This window comes from Panthera pardus, unplaced genomic scaffold, assembly GCF_024362965.1.
Source record: "Panthera pardus isolate Hobbes unplaced genomic scaffold, ASM2436296v1 HiC_scaffold_22, whole genome shotgun sequence".
Classification (NCBI taxonomy): Eukaryota; Metazoa; Chordata; class Mammalia; order Carnivora; family Felidae; genus Panthera; species Panthera pardus.
In genome coordinates, this window is record NW_026526788.1 from 53,057,808 (window position 1) to 53,080,781 (window position 22,974).

Below are 22,974 nucleotides of genomic sequence, written 5' to 3' on the forward strand. Positions count from 1 at the left end.
AGTGGATTCACATCATGAAGAAAATAGGACAGTGATGGGGCACCTGGGTGGCTCAGTTGGTTAAGCGTCCAACATCAGCTCAGGTCATGATCTTATGGTTCATGAGTTTGAGTCCTGCGTCAGGATCTGTTTTGACAGCTCAGAGCCTGAACCTGCTTTACATTCTGTGTCTCCCTCTCTCTCTGCCCCTTCCCTGCTCATGCTCATGCTCTGTCTCTCTCTCTCTCAAAAATAAACATGAAAAAAATTTTTAAATAGGACACTGATGGCAATTTGGATGGGATGGGAGGTGGCAGACCTTTCTGGGGTTGATATTTGGGCCAAAAGATAAACCACCAGGAAGAGCCAACCATCAGAATCCAGGGGAATAAGGCTTTGCAGACATTGTCAACACCGGTCCTGGTACAAAGGGGCTGGTATACTTGTGGAACAGAAAGAAGACTGGTGTAGGCAAAGCAAACTATTGACTGATCTTCTGTGTTACACACTGTTGTTGATGCCAGGACAGAGGGGTGCCCTGCTGGAGCCCATTGATTGAAACCAGAGAAGGGACAAAGCTGAACTATGTTGGGCCTGGGAGGCCACATAGGGAGTTTATTCTGTGTTCAATGGGCAACCACTGGAGGTTTGCATTTGGGAGACTGATATGACCTAATATCTATTTTTAAATATTACTCTGGCTGATGTGCAAAGGATGGACTTTGAAGAGCAAGAATAAAAATGTGACAAATTAGGTGGCTGCTGAGGTAGAAAAAAAAATGGGAAGTCAGAGTGGGTGGCCTTAGTAGGGGGTTGTGAGATAAGATCTTGGGACTACTTTGGGAAGGCAGAGTAAGCCCGATTTACTGACAGACAGGATGTAGAACATGAGGGAAAGAGAGGATTCGAAGGTGACTCTTGGATGAACAATGATTGGATGATCCAGCAGGCCAGAAAAATGGGGAAAGACTAGGAGAAGAATGGGGGATGAGAGAGCCAGGAGTTTCATTTGGGGATAAATTTGAGAGCCCAATGAGATCCAATGGAAAGTAGGCAGTTGGAGGCAGGGATGGGAAACTTGGGTCCAAAGATACAACATTAGGAGTCATCACATTGTGTTTACAGGTCTCCATTTTTATGAATTATCTCTGCGACAAAGAGGCGGTGGAGGTGGGGAGGGGAGAAACAAGAGCCAAAGAGATCCCAGGGATATGCCATCACTTGCAGTCTGGGCAATGGCAGGACCACACAAGAGCTCGGGTACTGGCACACAGTAGGTGTTCAACAAATCTTTGTTGCAGAGTAAATCAGTGCCGCTGGTTGCCATTGCTTACAGAGTTTATTGAGTAGCTTGCTTCCGAAGGAAGATTTATGGTGATCACAAGCTTGAGAACAAGAGGACAGGGATCTTTTGTTCATCTTTGGTCGACAGATTTGGTAAATTAAAGCTGTCTTTTGATGTGATGTGTGGCTACGTTATGGGTGTCTGGAATCATCAGACTGAAGATGAAGAGCCCAGTTCTGACACCTGTTGTTCCGTGTGAACGACAGGCAGGGACTACCCCTACGGGGTTACCTGTCATCTGCCTCTTTGATGGGAGAACACACAGTGAAGTGGTGGACCTGGAAGCCCCTTTTGGCTCTGTGATATGCCAGCCCCCAAGCAGAGATTTCTACACGTATGTGCCCTTCCCCACCTCCAGACCCAGTTCATGAACATCAGTCTGGCATCATCTCCGGGGCTTGCACAACTCCTGAGTGGTCTAACTGAACCCTCACTGCACCCTATCAAGCAGATACTATTTCCCCATATTTCACAAGAGAAGAGTGAGGCTCAGAAAAATCACATAACCAGCTCCAAATCACACAGCTAATACATATCTAAGCTGGATTTTGACTTAAAACCAAGACTCTGGTACCAAAGCCTTGATGCCTTTTCCAAATAAGAAACTGAAGTTCCTGGGAGCTCCTGGGAAATGAAGGCAAATGGCTCTGAATGAGGTTAGGCATTGTGTTCACAAGTGCTACTAACCGTGTGGGACACTGGTGTTCCATTCCAGCCCCACTACTTCTATCCCAGCTAGCCCCTTTCCGGCACTCCAGTAGGGGGCGCCATGATCTTCCCACAGATCTCGTTTCCAGGGCCCCCTCTCCTAACTCCCCCAGGGAAGCTCACAGCAACCTGTCCCTCAATATTTTGGCCATGCCTGAAGTAAGAACTGAATTAAGCAGCACCTGGGTGACTCAGTCGGTTAAGCATCTGACTTCGCTTCAGGTCACGATCTCGCATTTGTGGGTGTGAGCCCTGCATCAGGCTCTGTGCTGACAGCTCTGAGCCTGGAGCCTGCTTTGGATTCTGTGTCTCCTCCTCTCTCTGCCCCTTCCCTGCTCTTGCTCTTTCTCTCTCTCAATAATAAACAAACATTTAAAAAAAAATAAAAAGAAGTAAATTAAGTGCTAGAAATAATGAAGGGTTGGTGGTGAGCCCCCCATCCTACCTACCTCATGAACCTTGGGTACATTGAGGCCTTGGGCTCGCTGGCCTGGCCTACCAACACTCACCTCTTTTGGCCTCAGTACCTTGGCCAGGCTAGTAGTTAAGGCCTTTCTCACTTAATGGGGAAACCTGTTTTTTCAGGAAGTCAAGAGAAGCCACAGTCATTAATAATGGAGATTGGGCACTAGAACAGGCCAAAAGTCATGAAGAGGCTGGGAGACAAGAGCCCCTCCTGGTATATTAAAGCACACCGTACCCAACCATCTGCAGGACTTCTCACTTTGACACAGACACAACACAAATAAAAACCCAGATCACAGCAAACCGGTGACTATATTTTAATAAATCAAAGTCTGGAATCCTAAGCCTCAAACGATTCTTTAGGACACTCCAGGAAGGCAGACATTCATTCGAGTGCAGATTCACTTATCACCTCATATATTTTTATGTGTACTAAGGTTCCATGTTGGCTGAGGGGAGGGGAGCAGAGCAGGGAAACTAAACTCCTAAGGTAAGACAGAGTTGAAGGCTGAGTGAGTTAATGGGAACTTTTCCAATGAAATTCCACGTTGCTACAAAATGTTTTGTTCTGATCTGCCATCACAGTAACCTGAAATACAGAAAACAAAGTCAATGACAGAAAGTTGGACCCAATGTTAAAGGTACATGGGGTATATCAGGATGGCCTTAGGGCTCAGCTTTATTCAAATGTTTCTTGTAGGGTTACAGCTAGATGTGGCAGTAATTCATCTGTAATTCATCGGCATCCTTAAGGCTTTCTGAAATCCTTTGAATTTCTCCGGGGGCAAGAGAGAGGGGACAGCATAGGAGCTGCTGTTTTAAAGTTTTCCTTCTACGTGCCTTAAATTGCCTCACTGAATCTTTTCTTTAAAAAAAATTTTAGTGGTTTTTTTTTTTTTTTTTTTTTTTTGAGAGAGAGAGAGAGAGACAGACAGAGTGCAAGTTAGGGAGGGGCAGAGAGAGAGAGGGAGACACAGAATCTGAAGAAGCTCCAGCCTCCCAGCTGTCAGCACAGGGCTCAACATGGGGCTCAAACTCAACAACCATGAGATCATGACCTGAGCCAAAGTTGAAGGCTTAACTGACTGAGCCACCCAGGTGCCCCGCCTCACTGCATTTCAAAGGATTGGGAGCATATCCTCCTATCTCAGGAAGTGGAGGCCAAATCAGCCTGGCCTCAGTCACTCTGTGGGTGGTTCTATAGAATGTCCACCATGTCCTCGGTCATGTGTCAGCAGGCGGTTCTACAAGGAGGGTCGGGGTCACAGAACAACCATGGTTTGCATCCAACTCAATTACCTGTGGGAGGTTTGGGGCAACCTGTGTAATCTTTCATAGCCTGAGTTTTCTCATCTGTAGAATGTGGATCATGAGAGTATCTACTTCATGAGGTGTCTCTGAGGATTAAGTGACATAATTCAGGGAAAGGGCTTGGCGTGCGGCCTGGCTGTGGTGAGATCCTTTGCGGACCCTCCATTTAGGCTGCCCCCAGGGTAGAGCATCAAAATCTTATTTTTTAATGTGTTTGGTTTAGGTTCATATCTGTTTGGTGTGGCATGGGCCAGCTAGTTAGATGACTGATGGAGGAGTTCAGTTCTGTTCTCTTTTTCTACATGCTAACATTACCCTATTTGGATTTTGAAACTCAGTTTCCCGTGGGAGTGAGTGTCATTTCAAAATAGACTGCACACTTTCCTCCAAAATGTTACTGGTTTTTAAAGCAAGATCAGACAGGGGTAGTGCTCGCTTAGGCAGCACATATGCTAAAAAAGAAAAGATCAGATAAGAGTAACATCTATAAAAAGATTCAACGATTGTTCTGGGGAATCTCAAAAAACATAAGTGAGGAAAACCAGCTAGTCAATTTCATGGCACTCTAGTTCCATATGAGAAAAAGAGCATTTGTTGAAATGGTTCTGTTTCAAACTTGCTATGGTGAGGTCTCTCTTTAACTTATAAAAAAATTGTTTTTATTTATTTTTCAGAGAGAGAGAGAGAGAGGCAGAGTGTGAGTGGGGAAGGTGCAGAGAAAGAGGGAGACACAGAATCCGAAGCAGGCTCCAGGCTCTGAGCTGTCAGCACGGACCCCGACGCAGGGCTCAAACTCAAGAGCCTTGAGATCACAACCTAAGCTGAAGTCGGATGCTTAGCCAACGGAGCAATCCAGGCACCCCTCTCTTTAACTTTGGCAGCAATGGCCATTATTTGCTGCCCAGGTCTTCACTGGGGCTACTGACTCCCTAAACAATGTTAATTTTGTCCAAATGGTTTTTTGGGCAGTGTAGCCACACAGACTGGGCCTGGGGTAGCAGATATAAAGGAAGAGCCTGTCCTCTGCAGTTTGATTTAATTAAAAGTGCCAGGGTTTTGGAAAAGGGCTTTTGCCCATCCCTCCTGAAACAGCCCCATGATAAGGCCAGTGAAAGATCTGGTCAAGAAGGACCAAACTGGGCCCAACAGGGCTCCTGAGACTCCCTGTTTTCTCTCTCTGGCAGAAGCACCGTATTTCACTGGCCTGTGGCCCAAACTCACTGCCCAGTGACCCCTCAGGAGAGTGTGCGGTGCCCTGACCCTCACCCACTCACCGTTGTGAACGATCAGCCTGTACTGCCTGGCCAGGCACAGCTCATCCTGTCTCTGCCGCACGATTTTCTGCACGTCCGGGGGAAGGCCGTTGGGGTCGCGGGCAAACACGAAGGAGTAGCTGTCAGCGCAGGTGCCGTCAAGGTTCAGGAGACGGCAGGAGTACTGCACCGCGTAGGTGTCATAGTCAGTGTCGATGATCCAGTGGTCATCATCTGCAAGCCAGAAAGCCACACTGCCAGTGTCGCTCCCTCAGCCAACGCAGGTGCCAGGGAAACTGACAAGCAGGCTCAAGAAACTGGTGACTTCCTGAAACTGGTTTTATTTCATTAGGAAACAGGAGACTACAGAGAATTCTGATGGCTTTTACAAAGCTGGGAAAATGAGAAAGCCTTTGTTCTCCTTTGCAGAAAAGAACCCTGGAGTTGAGGGCGTGGGGGGCCGCGTTCACTTCAACGATTATCTCCCACCCTGACAATAAATGTGATTGTATCTATCCAAAGAACCACAGAGAATGTGGGCCCATCGAAAACCACAAAATAGACCTTTCTACTGTTGTCTTCTCCATCCATTTTCTAACAATGTCTGTGCCTTTGTGGCTGATGTCTTCTCACTGCCCTGCTGCTCCCCGATCCACTGGAGGATGCCATTCTGATGATCCCCTTCACGGCTTTTCTGCTTCACCCTAATTCTGGCTTAGAAACCTGACATGCTTCTTCATGCTGGCAAAAGAGAGTAGTTTTTGTGTTGAGGACACAAGGTGCCCACCCTCTGACATCACATATTCATTCTTAGAAGCTTGTATTTTTCAGATCTCCCCTGACAGAGGCAGAGCTGAGCCCTTGAAGAATTTAGATTTTGTTTAGCCCTAAGGCTGGGAGGTAATAAGCCATGAAGAAGTGTACACAAAGTGGTATAAATGTCAACAAAGGCAGGATGAGAAATAACATTAATAAGAATGTATGTTTGAGAGATTTGGACTGGGGAAACAACAATGAATGCTCAAGTTTACCTGAATACCTTATATTTGGTAAAAAGTGCCACATCTCCAGGGTGCCTGGGTGTCTCAGTTGGTTAAGCATCCAACTCTTGATTTCAGTTCAGATCATGATCTCACAGTTCATGGGATCAAGCCCTGTGCTGGGCTCCATGCTGACAGCTCAGAGCCTGATTGGGATTCTCTCTTTCCCTCTCTCTGCCTCTCCTGTGTGCACGGGCATGCTCTCTCTCTCTCAAGATACATAAATAAACTTTAAAAAAGGAACAAAATTTTAAAAATAAAACTTTTTTAAAAAGTGCCACATCTCTACTAATTTAACATTCTCATTAACATGTAACCATGGCTAGGACTTTCTGAGCAATTAATTATGCATCGGTCACTGTGTAAACAATTATTCCTCCCGTCTACCCAAAAGTCCACACTGTTATTCCTATTTTACAGATGAGGAAACTGAGGTACAGAGAAACTAAATAACTTACCCAAGATCACAAAGAGCAGGACAGAAGTGGAGCCCACAGGCCTAACATCTACACCACATTAATTCCAGGCAGTACGTAACTTGGGGAAAGAGGGGACAAGAAACAAGAAACCAAAAGCCTCTGTGTCTCCATCTCCTTCCTGCCCAAGCTGTGAAGCAGGTGATGGTCCCTGTTCTATGTTGGTTCCATACGAGAGGAATGCAGAGGAACCCGGGTCCCCCGGCCTCAGAAAGCATAGGGGGACCTCTACTACCCACCTAAGCCACCTTAGGGTGTGCTTCTCAGCTCGGAGAACCCTGAGAGCGCCAGCTGAGGAGGGCTTCAGTGTGAATCCAGACCCGCAGGACAGCTGAGCCCACAGTTCAGCTCACTCCAGGCTCTCCAGGAGGAAGAGTGAGCCCCTGCTGTACCTCCAGGCTTTCCCACGGGACAGGGTCCGAGGCCACAGCTGAGGGTGCCCAGACACAGGAGCTGGGCCAGGAACAGAAGCCATGGGGCCGCCTGCTGGGCCTCACCCTGACCAGGGCCTTCCCTCACTGGCTCCCCAGCCTCTGGGCAAAGTCTTCTTCCTCTGCAAATGAAGTCATTTCTTCCCTGGTGATGGGGCTCAGTGTGTCTGTCAGAGGTGCCCCAGCAGCCAACCCCTCAGACACGAATGTGCTCTCCTTTGAAATGCTACCCCAATTCGAGATCGAGGCAGCTGTCAGCTCAGCAAATCTGCAGCTTAATTTTGTTTTTCCAAGATTGTTGCCAGAATGTGAATTCTGACTTAAGAACTAAATAGTTTTCAATGCTTGGTTTTAAGAAAATTGACTACTGTTCTTGACTTTTTTTTTTAAAAAAAGGCCTAAGTTGGTTTGGTTTGTCTCCAGGTTCTTTTTGGCTAAATAGTTCAAAGAAGAAGAATTTAAATCCTAACAATCCTTGCCAGATTCTCCCTCCTAAGGCAAGAGATGAACTGCCTGAGCGCCACTTGAAAGAATAAACTTGGTCCTCCAGCCTCCTCCCTCCCAGCAGCTGGGGGTGGGTCACCCTGTAGAGCCAGAATCCCCCAGACATTTCTGGATAGTAGCTGTCTGCATGCAACAGAGCTGGGGAGGGAGAGTGATCAAGGCAGCGGCCATATGGCCAGGAGCCCCCGCAGCTGCCTCTATACTGTACCCACATGGATGGGTTTAGAGGTTTTAACTAAATGCCAGTCCAAAAAACAAAGAAAACACTTAGTAGACGGAGCTGTCTCGGTGACCTGGTTCCCTTGCAGATCTGTTGCTCAGTGCAGTGGGCCAGGATCAGGTCCCTTCAGCATCCTACACCTGTGTCCTCCCATCATCAAAAGTGAACAAACAGGTGAAAACCTCCCTCCAGTTCTCGGTCTAATAGTCCAGTAGAGCCGGATGGTGGGTGTGATGCTATTTCTAATTGTCCCCCCCTCACCCCCCACCAAAGTCCAGCAGGCCCTGACAAAGTGAATGGAGTCTGAGACCTTGAAACCTGAGTAAGCAAAGATAATCTTTGGATTGAATTATCTAGAGCAGTTTCTCAAGCTTCACTGTGCAGAAGGAGCATACCTAAGGACCATACCAAAAGTGCCAACTCTGGGGCCCGACCCCAAGAGTTTCTGATTCAGAAAGTCTGGGTTTGAGCTCACAAGTCTGCACTTTTAACAAGCACCCTGCTGATCCAGACGTAGGTGGTCTGGGGACCCAGGTTTCAAGAACTGATGTACATAACATTGTTATGTAGCCTGCACAGGCTCCTTTACCAGCAGAGTGATAGACTTTATCTGGAAGACAGACAAAGGAGAGTCTTTGTCCAGGTCTTTCAGGAATGGTCCGAAACAATAATGACCAAAGCTGATATTTTCTGAGCACTCATTATGCATCAGGTTAAGCATTTTTCATGCATTACCTTAATTTGTCCTTCCAACAATCTTATGAAATAGGAACTATTCATTATCCACATTTCTGTTAAGGAAATCAAAGTTCAGAGAGGCCAGTCAATGGTAAAGCCTACATTCCACCGAGATCGGTTGATGATGGCATTCCTTAACCCCTGAGACGTCCTGTTTGCTGCTGGCAGAGCTGGGGCAGAAGGAGGCCAGGATAGAGCACGCCCAAGGCTGGGGCAGCAAGCCGTGTTGGAGTCTGCTGACACTGACACTTAATATTCAACTTGAGAGATTTACTGCATTTATTTTTAAAATAACATGACAACAAATTTAGCGAGCCTTTGTTCCTGAGCTATTTTCTCTGCATAAGTGTACCTCGTTTTAAACACATCTGTTTGGTGAAATGCAGCATGTGAAGAGGGGGAGAGACTAAGAACGCAGGTCACTCTCTGAGGCTTCAGACCCTCCTGACCAAGTCGGGGTTTAATGCCAGACCAAGATCAAGGAAGAAAGAAATCGGCACAAGGAGAGATGGTAGAGTTTGTAAAAGCCCCCCACCTCCCCAGGCCCCAAAGCATGTAAGATACAGGAAGGTAGAAACAACAAATCATACGGTCTGTGGGACACTTAGAAAACACGGGGGCAGCTCATGCCCTGGGCAAAGAGGTATCACTAAGTGCCACTAAGTAGCCACGTGGCCCTGGGCTAGTCACTTCTCTAAAAGATACCTCAGTTTCTTCACTTGTAAAATGAGAGGCTTGAACTGATGGTCTCTGTGGGACCTCCTATCCCGTGCCCAGAAGATGAAATGTAACTCATGCCTGGGGAGAAAACGAAGCACTAATAATCTACACTTGCGGAGAACACACATCTCAGGCATTTTTCTAACTTTCTGCAGGTCAACTCACTGCATCCACAGAAGACAACTCCATGAGGCAAGGGCTATGATCACCTCCTTTTGTAGAGGAGGAAACTGAGGGACTGACAGGATAAGGAACACACCTGAGTTCCCACAGGTAGTGGGTCGAGTTAGGATTTCAACTCAGGCAGTCTAACTTTTAAACCCGGCAGGATCGGGGTGCCTGGGTGGCTCAGTCGGTTAAGCGTCCGACTTCAGCTCAGGTCATGATCTCACGGTCCATGAGTTCGAGCCCCACGTCGGACTCTGGGCTGATGGCTCAGAGCCTGGAGCCTGCTTCCCTCCCTCTCTCTCTCTCTCTGCCCCTCCCCTGTTCATGCTCTGTCTCTCTGTCTCAAAAATAAATACACGTTAAAAAAAAAAAAAAATTTAAACCCTGCATGCTTGACCACTATCCAGCACTGCTTCTTTCCTGAAAGGGAATCTCACAAGGAACTGAATTCTGAGCCTTCCATATTGTAGTCATCTCACGGAATATCTATAGCTATCGCTTTAAAGATTTTAAGTTTTTTTTGTTTTTGTTTTTTTTTGCCTCCAGATGAAATCCTAGGTAGAATCTCAACCTACCAGAGGTAAAAGCAAGACTAATCTGGTTTGGTAGCAAAGGAGGGGTAGGACACAAGAAGCAAACCCCACCTCCTCATCGGGTTCTCTCCCACTCTTCCCAAATGCACTACCAGCAGAATACTAGCTCTTTCCAGAGTGGATCTCAAAATGCAACAGAGCATTATGTGTTTACGTTTACTAAAAATTAGTAATCTTGTACCCCCAGTATTGATTTTTGTAATTCATTACCAGAAACGCCTATCTTTCACACTAAATGAATCACTCTAGGAAGTTTTGCTGCATTATTTAAAATACTTTTTTACTACTTACCTGGGAGTTGGAATCCCTGGCTTTTGACACTGGCTCCCACAAACTTGTATGACCGTGGGCAAATCAATACTTTCTCTTGGTCTCAGTTTATTCATCTGTATATTGAACCCCCTTTGTAGGGGTAACTCCCTAAGATCCCATGATATGTCCCCCTTGGCCTGCATTATTTCCTGGGTACCAAATGGATTCCAGATTTGAAACTTAAGAGAAATGGAAAGAAAGTCAAAAAGGCAGGTAAATGTTGTGTTCTTATGATCAACCTAGATTTTAGGATGTTTTTCTGAGTCTTCAACACCCTGTCTGTCCCCCATCTGAGTTTTGGTGCTTGGGAGAAAGCAGAGAGATCAGTGCCACCCAGAACACTGTGCCTGGCTCAGAATCTCAGCATCTGCAGGCAGGGCACCCCGGAGTCAGCCAACCCTATGCACAGTGCTCCTCACATCCTTGGATAAAGGTCTCCCTGCCTCTGCTGGGGCCCCAAGTAATCAAGCTGTCTCAGGGATTCAGCCCAATGAAATGGAGGAAATACAAAACCAGGGTGAATGGTGAGGTGGGATGGGTCTTGGGGAGGTGGGAAGTCTGAGCATAGAGAAAGCTACACACCTTGGCACAGTGGCTGGATAGGAAAATGGCAGAAGGAGGTCACCTAACAAGCCCAAAGTCCTTTTGAGCTTGGGCCAGGTTTTCTGAGCTGGAGGTAGGGAAAGTGGGCAGGGAGGGGGCCTGGTCAGTCCCAATCTCACCTCCCCAACCTCAGGCCCTGCTCAGGGTTCCTGCCACTTAACAGACCATTCTTTCCAAGAGTGCCGCTGAAGAAGAAACTCGGCAATCTGGCCAGGTATGACCTCCCCATCCCCTGAGATGGTCCTACTGAACTGACTACTCACTTCCTTTCTGGAGAAAGGACGCTACGCCCCAATACTTCATCTTGAACTTAGCAGAGTCCTCAGTGTCTGTGAAGGTGCCCACCATGTCTGCGCACACGTCCCAATTACTGCAAAAGCCAAAGAGATCCTGAGCCAGGCCGACAAAGGGCTTCCTCCCACCATCCCACCCGGAGGCTGCCCCCCCCCACCCCGCCCTCCCCAGTTAGGGTTGGGTGCTCAGCTGGAGATGGGGGGCTGAGGGAGGCTCTGACTTCAAAAGACGGACTCGGCCCTTGGCCGTGGCGCTCATCTGGCCATTCTCATCCACAGAGAACTCGGCGACGATGTTGTCCTGCAGAAAGAGGCCCTCGGGGTCCTTCTTGGCCATGGCGTACCAGGTCCCGGAGAACTGCGAAAGAGGCGAGCGCGGGGTTTGGAGGCTCGGCGTGCAGGGCCGGCCTCCGGAAGGGAGAACGCGGGGCACCGGGGACCGCCCGGCAGATACCTACCCGAGCCTTGTCGAAGTTCTCCTTCACTCGGAAGCTGCTCACCCGGCAGTCGCGTTCCGCCCGGGCGCTGCCCAGCGCGGCCAGAAGCACCAGCGCCCACACCCACGCCATCGTGCCCAGAAGTCAGTCCTGCGGGTACCGCGCGCCGTGAGCGCCCGCCCGCGACCCCCGGGCCCTGCCCGCCCGCCCCGCCCGCCCCGCCCGCGACCCCCGGCCCTGTCCGCCCGCCAGCCCGCGACCCCCGGCCGGCTCGCGGCCCCCGGCCCCGGCCCCGGCCCCCGCCCCGCCGCCGCTCACCGCCCGGAGCTGCGCGCAAGCCTGGTGGCGGCGTGGTGCGCGTGGAGCCAGGGAGACGAGCGCGCCGCAGGGGCCGCCCGGGCGCTTTATAGCCCCGGCGGGAGGGGGGTCGCGCTTTCGTAACGGCCGGGGGTGAAAGACCGAGGGGAGGCGCCGGGCCGGCCGGCCAGCACTTGCATAACGCGACCTGACTCACCGCCGCCCGGGGCAGGGAGGGTCCCTTTGGGCGGGAGCCTCACCTCCGGGGCCGCCGCGGGCGGTGGAGCTGCCGCGCGGGGTGGCCTCGGCCGAGCCGCGGATACAAGCCCTGGCCTGGTCACCCGGCACTCGTGCCAGCGACCGCCAGCTGCGGCCTGGGGTGGCCTCGGGGCCCGGTGGCTCTGGCTGCAGGCGCAGGTCGGCCTGGCGGGAAGACCGTGGCCTCTCCCGGGGGAGGGGGGACCCCGGGATGCTGGCCGGTGCCTCAGCGCCCACGCCCCGGGCCCGTGCCAGATTGGCCCCTCTAACCTCCGACGGCCAGTTGTGCAGGGGGTTGGGGATATTTCGGCCAAGGAGTTTTTCATTTTATAAAGGACGTATTTTACTCTCTTTCGGGAGAGTTGTGGTACTTTCTGGGTCAATATTTGTTCTTTAGTTTCAACATCTTTAGAAGCATTAAAATCCTCCCTGTTAAATATTCTCCAGAAACGAACCCTGGTCAGAGCAGGAAATACTTGAGCAACCTCGGTGGTCGCCTACTTACTCTGTGGCACTTCGCTCAAACCGCTTTGAAACACGTCTACCAATTGTTTATGATGCAATTTTATTTCAAAGCCATAGTGGAATTTTGTTTTGTCTTCAAAATACCTAAGGTGAGTTCGCTGAAGAGTGGACAGGAGCTGGGAGGCGAACAAAATTCTATGGTCAATTGAGGCAAAATGCTGTGACTCCTTATGCTATTTTGCCTACCTGATGGTACCATTTACTGACCATGTTTTTTTTTTTTTTTTAATTTTTCAACATTTTTTATTTATTTTTGGGACAGAGGGAGACAGAGCATGAACGGGGGAGGGGCAGAGAGAGAGGGAGACATAGAATCGGAAACAGGCTCCAGGCTCCGAGCATCAGCCCAGAGCCTGACGCGGGGCTCGAACTCACGGACCGCGAGATCGTGACCTGGCTGAAGTCGGACGCTTAACCGACTGCGCCACCCAGGCGCCCCTTACTGACCATGTTTTTGTCATATCTTTCAAAGTTAGCGTTCCTCGCATGGGTCAAAGAAGTCAGAGGATGCAGCATTTGATTGAATGAGAGTTAGTGGTGTGTTGAAGAAGCAAGCGCCTTCCTATAACTCTCTGGACATCCACCTGCCTGGTTCTCTGCTTCCACTTGCCACCTTGCCCTCCATCCCTGCCTCCTCCCCCAACTTGACTCTTTAGGGTGTCTTTGGAGTGCCAATGATGATGCATTTAACTCCTTACTGCCCCAGAGGGAGGAAAGCCCTGTTCTGGCCAACCGGCTACTTAGGAGATGTTCTGGTTAGGCCAGTTTTATCACAGGACGAATCATCCCAAATAGCTCAAATAAGAGCTGCCCCTGCAGGTCCCGTGTGGGGGGAGGTACACATGGCAGTATATGTGCACCCTGGGTGGGAAATGACTTTCGAGCATCTTTCTCCTGTCCAATCAGTGCTTGGACCCCCTCCTCAACATTCCAGAGTCAAGCCCTTCCAGCTTCTTCTCCAACAGGCCCAGTGATGGAGGGAGAGCTCTTGGCCGAGTGTAACTGCCCTTGGATGGTTATTACTACCAGAAAAGTTCTCCTGGGAACTGCATCCCTTTCATCTGTTTCCCCTAGAACATGTGCTGGCGGTCCTTGCACACGCTACGTGCTGAATAAATGCAGGGAATTTCAGCGCACTGTATGGCGATTGTTTCTGCAACATGTTTTTTCATGTGTTAGATGTGTAAGAGGTGCTGTAACTGTTCCTTCTCCTCTCTCTCTTTTATTGATCTGTCGTGAACCTTGGTGTCCCAGATACCAGCAAAGAAAAACAGTTTATTTTGGCATTCTCTCTCAAATTTCTTCCTGACTGCAAATAGGTGAATACAGGTCAACTGATGTTTTTAACATCGGTGCTTTGAAATTTGTCCTCATAAAGTAATTTTTTTCAAATATGCGTGTATCTATATAATAAAAACAGGAAAAGATATTCATGGTGATTACCTCTGTGTGATAGGATTAAGGACATTTGAAGGTTGTTTTTGTTTTTGTTTTTTGATTTGTACCTTTTTGTACTTTCCAAAGTTTCCTACAGTGAAAATGTTTAATCAGAAAACAAAACAAATATTCTCATTACAAACATTTTTCTCCCTCCCCCCGGAAGTAAAGTTATGTTTTAAATTATGGATCATAGATGATATACACAAAAGTTCATTTGCTGCCATACTTCATGGAAAAGGCAGACCATGAGTCTTTCATCTTGGTATATGCCCCTCCCCCAACTTTTCCATGAGATTTATTAAGAGACTTGCACTTAGTAGGCACTCACCTAACAGACATTGACTTCATTTGTTTTATTGAAATGAATCACTTTAGGTAAGCTTCATAAAATATTTATTTAAAAAGACTTGGCCAGAGGTCATTCTTTCTACAATATAATTTCTCAGGATTCAGCGCTTATCGCAGAGGTGGGAGCTAGTCTTCCAGCAAAAAATGTGCATTCCTTTTCCATGGTGGAGAGTTGTGGAGAAGAGACTTTTTTGCCAGAAGGCACCTCCCCACTTCCTGTAGCTCCATAAAGCCACATGCCTAAGTCTGGTGGATGGAATGTGGACAAAAGTACTGTGTGTCAGTCCCAGACAGGGCTTGTAAAAGCTGCCTGTCCAATCATCCGTGCCGTCTCTCTTCCCTCATCTGCCAGCCGGCAGAGACGCCACAACCTGGGACCCCACCAGTGACTAACTTTTTGTGAATGAAAAATAAACTTCTGTTGGGTTAAGCTGCTGAGATTTGGGGGGGGTTTACCTGTAACAGAATAGTGTAACCTTAATGAATACAGCAACAAGCAAGTCACTAGCTCCTAGGAAATATGGAAAGATGTTTTACCATAATTGAAAGAAAAGCTAAGTCAAAGAACTTTATGTCCTTACCCTCGTAACAATTAAGCATTTCAAACCAACTCCATTTCATGCAAACTGACATTTACATCCACGTCCTGACAGAAAGGCCAAGGAAAATGAAAAACAAGGAAATTGGGTAGCATTTATCTTCTAACTACATTTAAAAGATGCCAAAATAATTGGTGGGAAAATGAAAAGATTACTTATTCGGCCAACTTTTTCAGGTGCAAAGGGTCAAACTGATTTTTTCAACAGGTTTCTTTTCAGTGGTTACAAAGTCATCAGTCAGTGTCCTCAATTTAGGTGAAAATAACATGGATCCCACCAAGTGAATTATTCCTGAGACACCTGGTCCCACCCATCAATTCAGTGTGTACAGAGATTCCTGTGAGCAGATGTGTAAGGTGAAAGGAGCCCTTTGCACTTGGCTGCCAGGATGTAACTGAAATCCCTGCCTTTGGGGGGGTGCCTTTTGGTGATGACCAATAGTGGGAACAGAGAACCTGGCTGAGGTGGAACTGAAGAGTGTATTCAGTATAATGATCTGAAACGTACTTGGTTAATCCAGGGTATTGTTGCTAGTTTTGTGTGGGTGCTTCAATCTCATGTGCATATGATTTGGCTATTATATAAGCACTGCTTCCTGTAGAAATAAGTCAACTGCAGTAGAAAATGTTAGCAACAATAGAAGTATTACATCTGTTTATTAGTATAGTATACTACTGAGAAACGCAAACTTGTTAAGCAGAAAGTTTAAGGAAGTGAAACCATTCTTTTGTACATCTGTAGGCTTTTAAAAGAGTTCCTGGAATTTTTATTTAACTTTTTTTAAATTGGTGTTTAATAACATTTTCATATATATGTGTGTGTGTGTGTGTGTGTGTATAATTCCTTACAGGAAGTGTCTTTGTATATTCCCCTACAGCAGCTAGTATGATGTCTTGTGTACCAGTGGGTACACTTTTTCATTTAATCCTATTTAAACTGGCAGTTTGGGGGTAGGTCACTATCCTTACTAGCTGTGTGACCTTGAGCTAGTTAACTTAATTTCTCTGTGCTTCAATTTCTCGCCTGTAAAATACAGACAATCACAGTACCTACCTCCTTAAGTTCTTGTAAGAATTAAATGAGTTAATATATGTAAGGGTCTTAGAGTACCTGGCACCGATTATATATTATAATGTTAGCTATTCTTATGATCACTTTTTATTATCAATACCTTGCGGCTTATATTTCTAAAATTATTCTGAGTAAGTGGAATGTTGCTTTCACATTGACCTAGTTGTTGTTTCAGAGATGTTTTATCTAAATAAATGATAATTAATGTCTGTAATATCTTAGAAATGTTGACATAAAAATTAAACAATGAACTTCAACAAAGTCAACAAGTATTGTGTAGTATTAAAAACTCAGGGGTGCCTGGGTGGCTCAGTCAGTTAAGTGTCTGACTCTTGATTTCGGCTCATGTCATGATCTCACCACTTGTGAGTTCGAGCCCCACAGGCTTTGTGCTGACAGTGCAGAGCCTGCTTGGGATTCGCTCTCTCTCTGCCCCTCCCCCCGCCTCAAAAATAAAATAAGCATTTAAAAAATTGTTTAACTCATTCTAAGTAGTATGTTTGGTGATTTAAAAAAATATTGTTATTTTCTTACATTTGTTTTTTTCAGTGCCTTGTACTGAGCAGCCAATAAGTAACACAAAGTTCTTGTCAGCACTGGCCAGGGACTCTGCAGGAACCACCCTGAGCAAGAAGGGCAGTGGAGACAATAGGACTTGGTCAAAGACAGGAGAAGAGAGATAGGCAGGCTTTCAGAATTTCCCTTAAAAAAAATCTTTGTATAAAATGCCATGCAGTACTCAAAGTAGTCCCCAGTGACCCCTCTTTCCTTGCTTGCTTTTTTCTCAAGTTTATTTATTTTGAGTTGCGGGGAAGGGAAGGGCAGGGAGAGTGGGAGAGAGAGAAACCCAAGCAGGCTCTGCATTGTCAGCACAGAGCCCAACACGGGGCTCGATCTCACGAACTGTGAGATCATGACCTGAGCTGAAATCAAGAGTCGGACATTTAACTGACAGCCCTTCAGGTGCCCCTCACTTGCTTTTTCTAACTTAAACAATTGCCTGCTCCTGTCAATTGATGCCTAGAATTGGGTCTCACAGTTTTCATTCCCAAGCAACCTCACCCATAGCCTATGAAAATAACCTTAAAAATTTTGTCTATTGGGGTGCCTGGGTGGCTCAGTTGGCTAAGCCTCAGACTTTGGCCTAGGTCATGATCTCGTGGTTTGTGAGTTTCGGTCCCATATTGGGATCTATGCTGACCACTCAGAGCCTGGAGCCTGTTTTGGATTCTGTGTCTCTCTCTCTCTCTGTCCCTCCCTGCTCACACTCTTGCTTTCTCTCAAAACCAAGTAAACATTAAAAAAAATTTTTTTAACTTTATGAATGCATGAATTTTTTACACAAATTATATATGTTCATTATAGACACTTGAGAAAAATCATATAGGCAAAAAAAAGAAGTTTAATGTGATAAATCCCATCACTTTGAAATAATCACTGTTACCATGCTGGTATACACACCTCCATGTATGTGTATATAAGTGGAATTGTATGGCAAAACTATCTTGCAGTTTACTACATATCGTAAATACTTCTTCATATCAGGCCTTCATAAACAGGCCTTTACAGTAGGGTTATTAATAAATGTAGTTTCTATTCTGTGGATACAATGCCATTTACTTACTCAAACTCCTATTGTTGAATATCTATTTTTGATCTTTTACTTTTATATTTGTACTTTTCATGAACACCCTTGTAACAACATTAATCACATACAATCTTAATTATTTTTGCAAGATAAATTCATAAAAGCAGAATTGCAGGGTCAAAGCCTATACACATTTTTAGAGTATTTGATAATGAACAAAATGCAATAAAGCTGCTTAATCTGTATCCCTATGTACAGTATTTCTTTCCTGCACCTCATCTTTCTAAGCACTACTAGATTAGATTTGTGGAAAAGTACCCTCATAATGTTTTTTCCTGCCCCCCAAACTTACCAGGGTTCAAAATCCTCAGCCTCGTCTCTGAGACTCCTGTAATCTGAGCCCAACCTACCTTTTCATATTCAGCTCTCACTCTTCCCTGTTACTCTACACCCCATGCTATTGCTCCTGTTGTGACTACCATCTGGAACACACTCGATTTCCTCCCCATCTCCACCCATTAATCCCTTTTCTGAACTCTCATAGCCATACGTATGTACCTCATTTCTGGCATTTATCATGCTCTGTTCCATGTCTTACAACTCTTTATGTATTACTTTTAACTCCCGTATTATACCACAAGTGTGTGTGAAATTGGGATCAAGACTTACTTGTTGCCTGCATCCCCCCTGAGTAGAAGTGTAGCAGTCAGGATTGATTTGGATGTGCTGCAGTAACAAATAACCCTCATCTCTCAGAGCTAAAAACAAGAAAGGTTTATTTCTCACTCATGCTACACGTCCCATCTCAGGTCAGCAGGAGGCTCTGTTCCAGGACATCCTCACTTGGAATCAGGAGGCCCCTCCATCTGGAACTGATGTGGCAGCAGGAAAATGGAGAGTAGAGGGTCTTAAGCTGGCAATTAATCATTCTTACCTGAAAGAGACATTTCTGCCCACAACCCATAGGCAAAGTTGATCACGTGGCCCTATAGGGGAGGAGGGCAGGAAAGAATAACCTCATATAATGAGGAGGAGGAGAGAATAAGAAGAGGGGGAACATGAAGTCTCTACCACGGAGGCTAATATGGTGGCTTGTGATGGACAATCAATAGACATGTTGAAAGAATGAGCAAATCACAAATCAGGAGTAATTATAAAAGCAAAAATAAAGAATGGTGGCAATAATAGAATGTGTTTCATTTTTAAATTAATTTTTATTTTTATAAGTAGAGGAATGTTAACATCTGTGGGTATTTTGTTTTTCCTATTAAGTATGTATCTGCATATGGAATATAGATATGTGTTCTTTCCTCTCTGCTTATGAGGGAAGGATGGAACTAGGGAACTGTGAGTACACAACATACTTTTGGTAGAAGTTGGAGCTGTGCCATAGGCACACAAAAGAACTAGGTAGTGTTATGCCCAGAATCTGTGATTCCCAAAGACCACCAGGGAGACGAGTCTGATGCAAAAGCAAAGAGCCTTTATCCGAGCTAGCTCAAACTCAATCCCCTACCTGCACCGACACAGCGGTGAGACACCGAGCGGGTTCCAAGAGCACAAAGGTTTTATAGGGATCATGGCCTCAGCCGATTGGCTGGGGAAGGGTCTTGGCCTCAGCCGATTGGCTGGGGGAGGATAGAACAATGGCTGCCAAGGTGTGGTCCCAGATCAGCAATTTTCAGCGTCACCTGGAACTTGTTAAAAATGCAAATGTTGGGCCTGGTGGTCACAGACCCACTGAATCAGAAACTCTGGGGGTGGGGCTCAGCAATCTGTGTTTGAACAAGTCTTCCAGGAGATTCTGATGCACCTGAAGTTTAAGAACCACTGTGTCTGAGGGTCTCTAACATGTTTGGCCTCAGTGTATACAGAACGTTTCTCACTGGTCACCTATTAACCATTGGCTGTCAGCCTTGCTGTGCTATATAAATACCTAGCACCAAACACCATCCCCAGAGACTCTGATTTAATTGGTTTGGAGAGGGGTAAAAATGCTCCCAGGTCATTCTAAGCCTGGACAGGGCTGAGGGCTCCTGCCTCTGGCCCCTACCTGAGAGAAGCCCTCCCTCTTCTACTCACACTTTCCATGCCTCTCACACTCCCCTTCCTCCCACCTTAGACTTCGGAAGAATGCATCAATTGATAGCCTGCTTTCTTAGAAAACATGTTACTCAAGGGGAGGAGGCGTGGCCTGAGGTTTGAGCGGGAACTTCTTTCTGAGGCCATGTCCAGGACATAGTTACTAGTCGGCCGGCCTAGGTCTGCTCTTTCAGTAGGAAGTGTCCAAACTGTGAGAAGGTGAGGGTCCCATGAGAGGGGTGGGCTGACTCAGCTCCTTTCTCTTCAGAGGTAAACCCCTGCATTACTCTGATTATAATGAGATGCTAATAGGATGTTGAAGTAAACAGCACTCTGAGGAGGACTCTCCTGAGACTAGGCAGAGGAGGACAGAAGGTGTGTGCTCTGCAGGGCCCCTCGAGGTAGCAAGTGAACTCCATGAGAAGCCAATAGCTCAAGTGCCAGTCTGAGTTGGGTTCTTCTGGGAAAACCATGTTCCAACCAGGACCCTCTCATTAACTGACATAGAACCTGTGACCTCAGTGGATGTCTTTTTTTCGGTAAGACTGTTATCACTCTATCAAGGTAAGCTTTAAGTTTAGCACAGTAAATGAAATGCACAGCGTTGCTATCTTTGAAGTAGACTTAAATGTGGGTCTAACGGTAACTTCTAGAGCCACTGTAACATGGGGGCTCACTCAAGAGAATCTGTTACAAAGTTTATAGTTTTTTTTAAAATGCTTAAAAGACCTTGGCTACCTTTGAAATCAGCATTTAAGTATTCAAGGAAATTGGGGGCGGCTGGGTGGCTCAGTCGAGAATCCAACTCTTGGTTTCAGCTCAGGTCATGATCCCAGGGTTGTGAGATTAAGTCCCGAGTCAGGCTCCAACCTGGGTGTGGAGGCTTCTTAAGATTCTCTCTCTCCCTCTGCCCCCTCCCCTCCTCGTGATGAGTTCTCTCTCTTTCTCTCTCTCTAAAAAGAAAAAAAGAAAATTCAAGGAAATCAGTTCATGAAATATGTTGTTTGACTTATTAGTTGTATAACAGTGTTTAAATATTTGGGAAAGTGTGCTTAATGGATGTAAAAGTTTAATAAACTGAACATTAAGCCAAACTAAGTAGTACTACGTGTTTGTCCACGCACAACCCCACCCCCCACCCTCCACCCCCTCCCCCGAGATGCTGGAGATCCAAGCAACGGACAAGACAGGTTTTATCCACTAGATTTAACAGACTGTGTCTCGGAGCAAAAATGCACAAGTCTGGCTATTACTATTCAAAACAAAATCCACACTAATATGCATGGCAGGAAAACCCAGTTAGCAGCTGCATGGGCTGCTTTTTACAATCATGTCTGTTGACAAGGATTATTGCTTAAGTTGTGGCTTGATTAGGCTTGGATCCCAGGCAAATGTTTTGCCGTGTTCACCTTTCTAGAATAAGATTAAGGTTTGTTTCCTTACAACACTACCGAGGTCAAGCTTTTAAATGAGGGGAATTGAGAGGTGAAGGTTTTAGACAAAGTAGGCCAGGCAACTTGTTTGATCATAGGACTTTTAAGAGAAGGAAAGATTAATATTCCATTTTATGTTGCATGGATGCTAAATGCTTCTATCTCCCCTACGTGCTCATTAAAGTTGCTGTACAAATAAGGAGACACTTCCAAGGTCTAATAGTCTCACTTCATATAGCTGTCATGGAAAAAATGAGTCAAATTGTCAATCGATGCTAATGTAATATCATTAATGGATATATTATCGATGATTCTTCTTGCTGCGGATGGCGGCTCGTGTTCCGTTATTTTTCTGGAAGAATCACTTCGACTTGCCACTTGCCTGGCTGATCTAAGATGTTCTGAGGATTCTCCGAGGACTTATGAGCTAATAATGCTTAGGGATTTCGTGTCCCGAAGAACTCTTTAATCCTGTGCTTCCGAATCCTACTCTAAGCCAGACCTTCTGTCACAGCCCAAGAGTTACCGGCAGTTTTTGAAAGCTCTTCCAAGCGAGCAACCGTTCTGTTCCATCTTTGGGGGATCTTGTGAGGTGCCATTACCAGGATGTATCTCCTCGCTGGCACTGGGTCCCAGGCGGTGCTCTGAGGGTGTTCCTTCCTGGAAGAGCAGCGAAGCAAAGCGAACCACACCATGGGCGAGATCAGCCAAGAGGCCGTGGAGAAATACCTGGAGGACAACCCTCAGTTTGCCAAGGAGTACTTCGCCAAGAGGCTGCCGGAAGCCCCGGGCCCGAGCGGGGCGCTGTCGCCGGCGGATGAGTGGGCCCTGTGCGCCGAGCTGCTGCGGGCGGTGCAGGAGGAGGCCCGCGGCGCCGAGCCCGCGGTGCACGGGGCCCTGCAGAAGCTGGCGCAGCTGCTGCAGGCCGACCGCTGCAGCCTGTTCGCCTGCCGGGCTCGCAACGGCACGCCTGAGGTGGCCTCCCGGCTGTTCGACGTCACCCCCACCTCCAGGTTTGAGGACAACCTGGTGGGCCCCGACAGAGAAGTCGTGTTCCCGTTGGAAATTGGGATAGTGGGTTGGGTTGCTCACACGAAGAAAGCCGTTAATGTCCCAGACGTGCACAAGGTAGGTGGCTTTATGACGGTGGGGCCCACCGGACGTCTTGGCCGGGCTGAGGGGAGGAAGCAATGGAGAGAGAGCCGGGCGCCGAGGGCCACCCTTGTAGCGTGGGTTTGGCTATAACCTGAGTAGGAACGGTGGGGAGAGGATCCGCCAGGCCAAGGGTTGCCAGATTTAGCAAATAAAAATACAAGATGCCCAGTTCAGGTTGAGTTTCAGATAAACAATGAGTAAGTTTTTAGTGTGTGTCCCTTGTAATGTTTTGCATTTTGTCGGGCAAACTCACCTGGGCCTGGTGCATTCCACGGGTGCTCCTTGCATCTCCTCCCTGCTCTGGGAACTTTCCTTCTGAACAGCGAGGCACAGCGGTGCTATTGGGAGATTAGGAAGCTCCTCGATGCTGAGACTTGTGAACTGCACCCCCCCCCCCCGGCCCCACACACACACGCACGCATACACACCTCTCACTCACAACCTTTTCAGGTCACTCTGTGCTCTGAGATGGACTGGCTCACAAGTGAACACTTTCACCTACAGACCAGATGTGCAGAAAGAAAAAATAATACCATTTGAAAGTTCAGATGTTCACATTTGGATTGTGAAAAGTGTAAATTT

General features: G+C 47.0%; 2 protein-coding genes across 3 annotated transcripts in view; one reads left to right on the forward strand and one right to left on the reverse strand.

Moving 5' to 3' along the window:
- Positions 1 to 2,790: 2,790 nt before the first annotated feature.
- Positions 2,791 to 12,019, reverse strand: RBP4 (retinol binding protein 4). The gene is made up of 6 exons (XM_019445116.2): positions 11,915 to 12,019; positions 11,618 to 11,746; positions 11,381 to 11,517; positions 11,130 to 11,236; positions 5,083 to 5,295; positions 2,791 to 3,086 (listed from the first exon to the last, which is right to left on the reverse strand). Exons 2-6 carry the CDS (start codon positions 11,726 to 11,728, stop codon positions 3,049 to 3,051), a joined length of 606 nt encoding a protein of 201 aa, XP_019300661.1. The 5' UTR covers positions 11,729 to 11,746; positions 11,915 to 12,019; the 3' UTR covers positions 2,791 to 3,048.
- A 9,513-nt stretch (positions 12,020 to 21,532) lies between these two features.
- PDE6C (phosphodiesterase 6C) overlaps positions 21,533 to 22,974 on the forward strand; it is a 45,469-nt gene continuing 44,027 nt past the window's right edge. The window contains exon 1 of one of the 2 annotated variants that reach the window (XM_019445118.2): positions 21,533 to 22,365. In XM_019445118.2, the coding sequence (XP_019300663.1) occupies positions 21,931 to 22,365 (435 nt within the window). In that variant the 5' untranslated portion in view covers positions 21,533 to 21,930. The remainder of the gene's footprint in view (positions 22,366 to 22,974) is intronic. The other variant, XM_019445119.2, reaches the window with a different exon arrangement.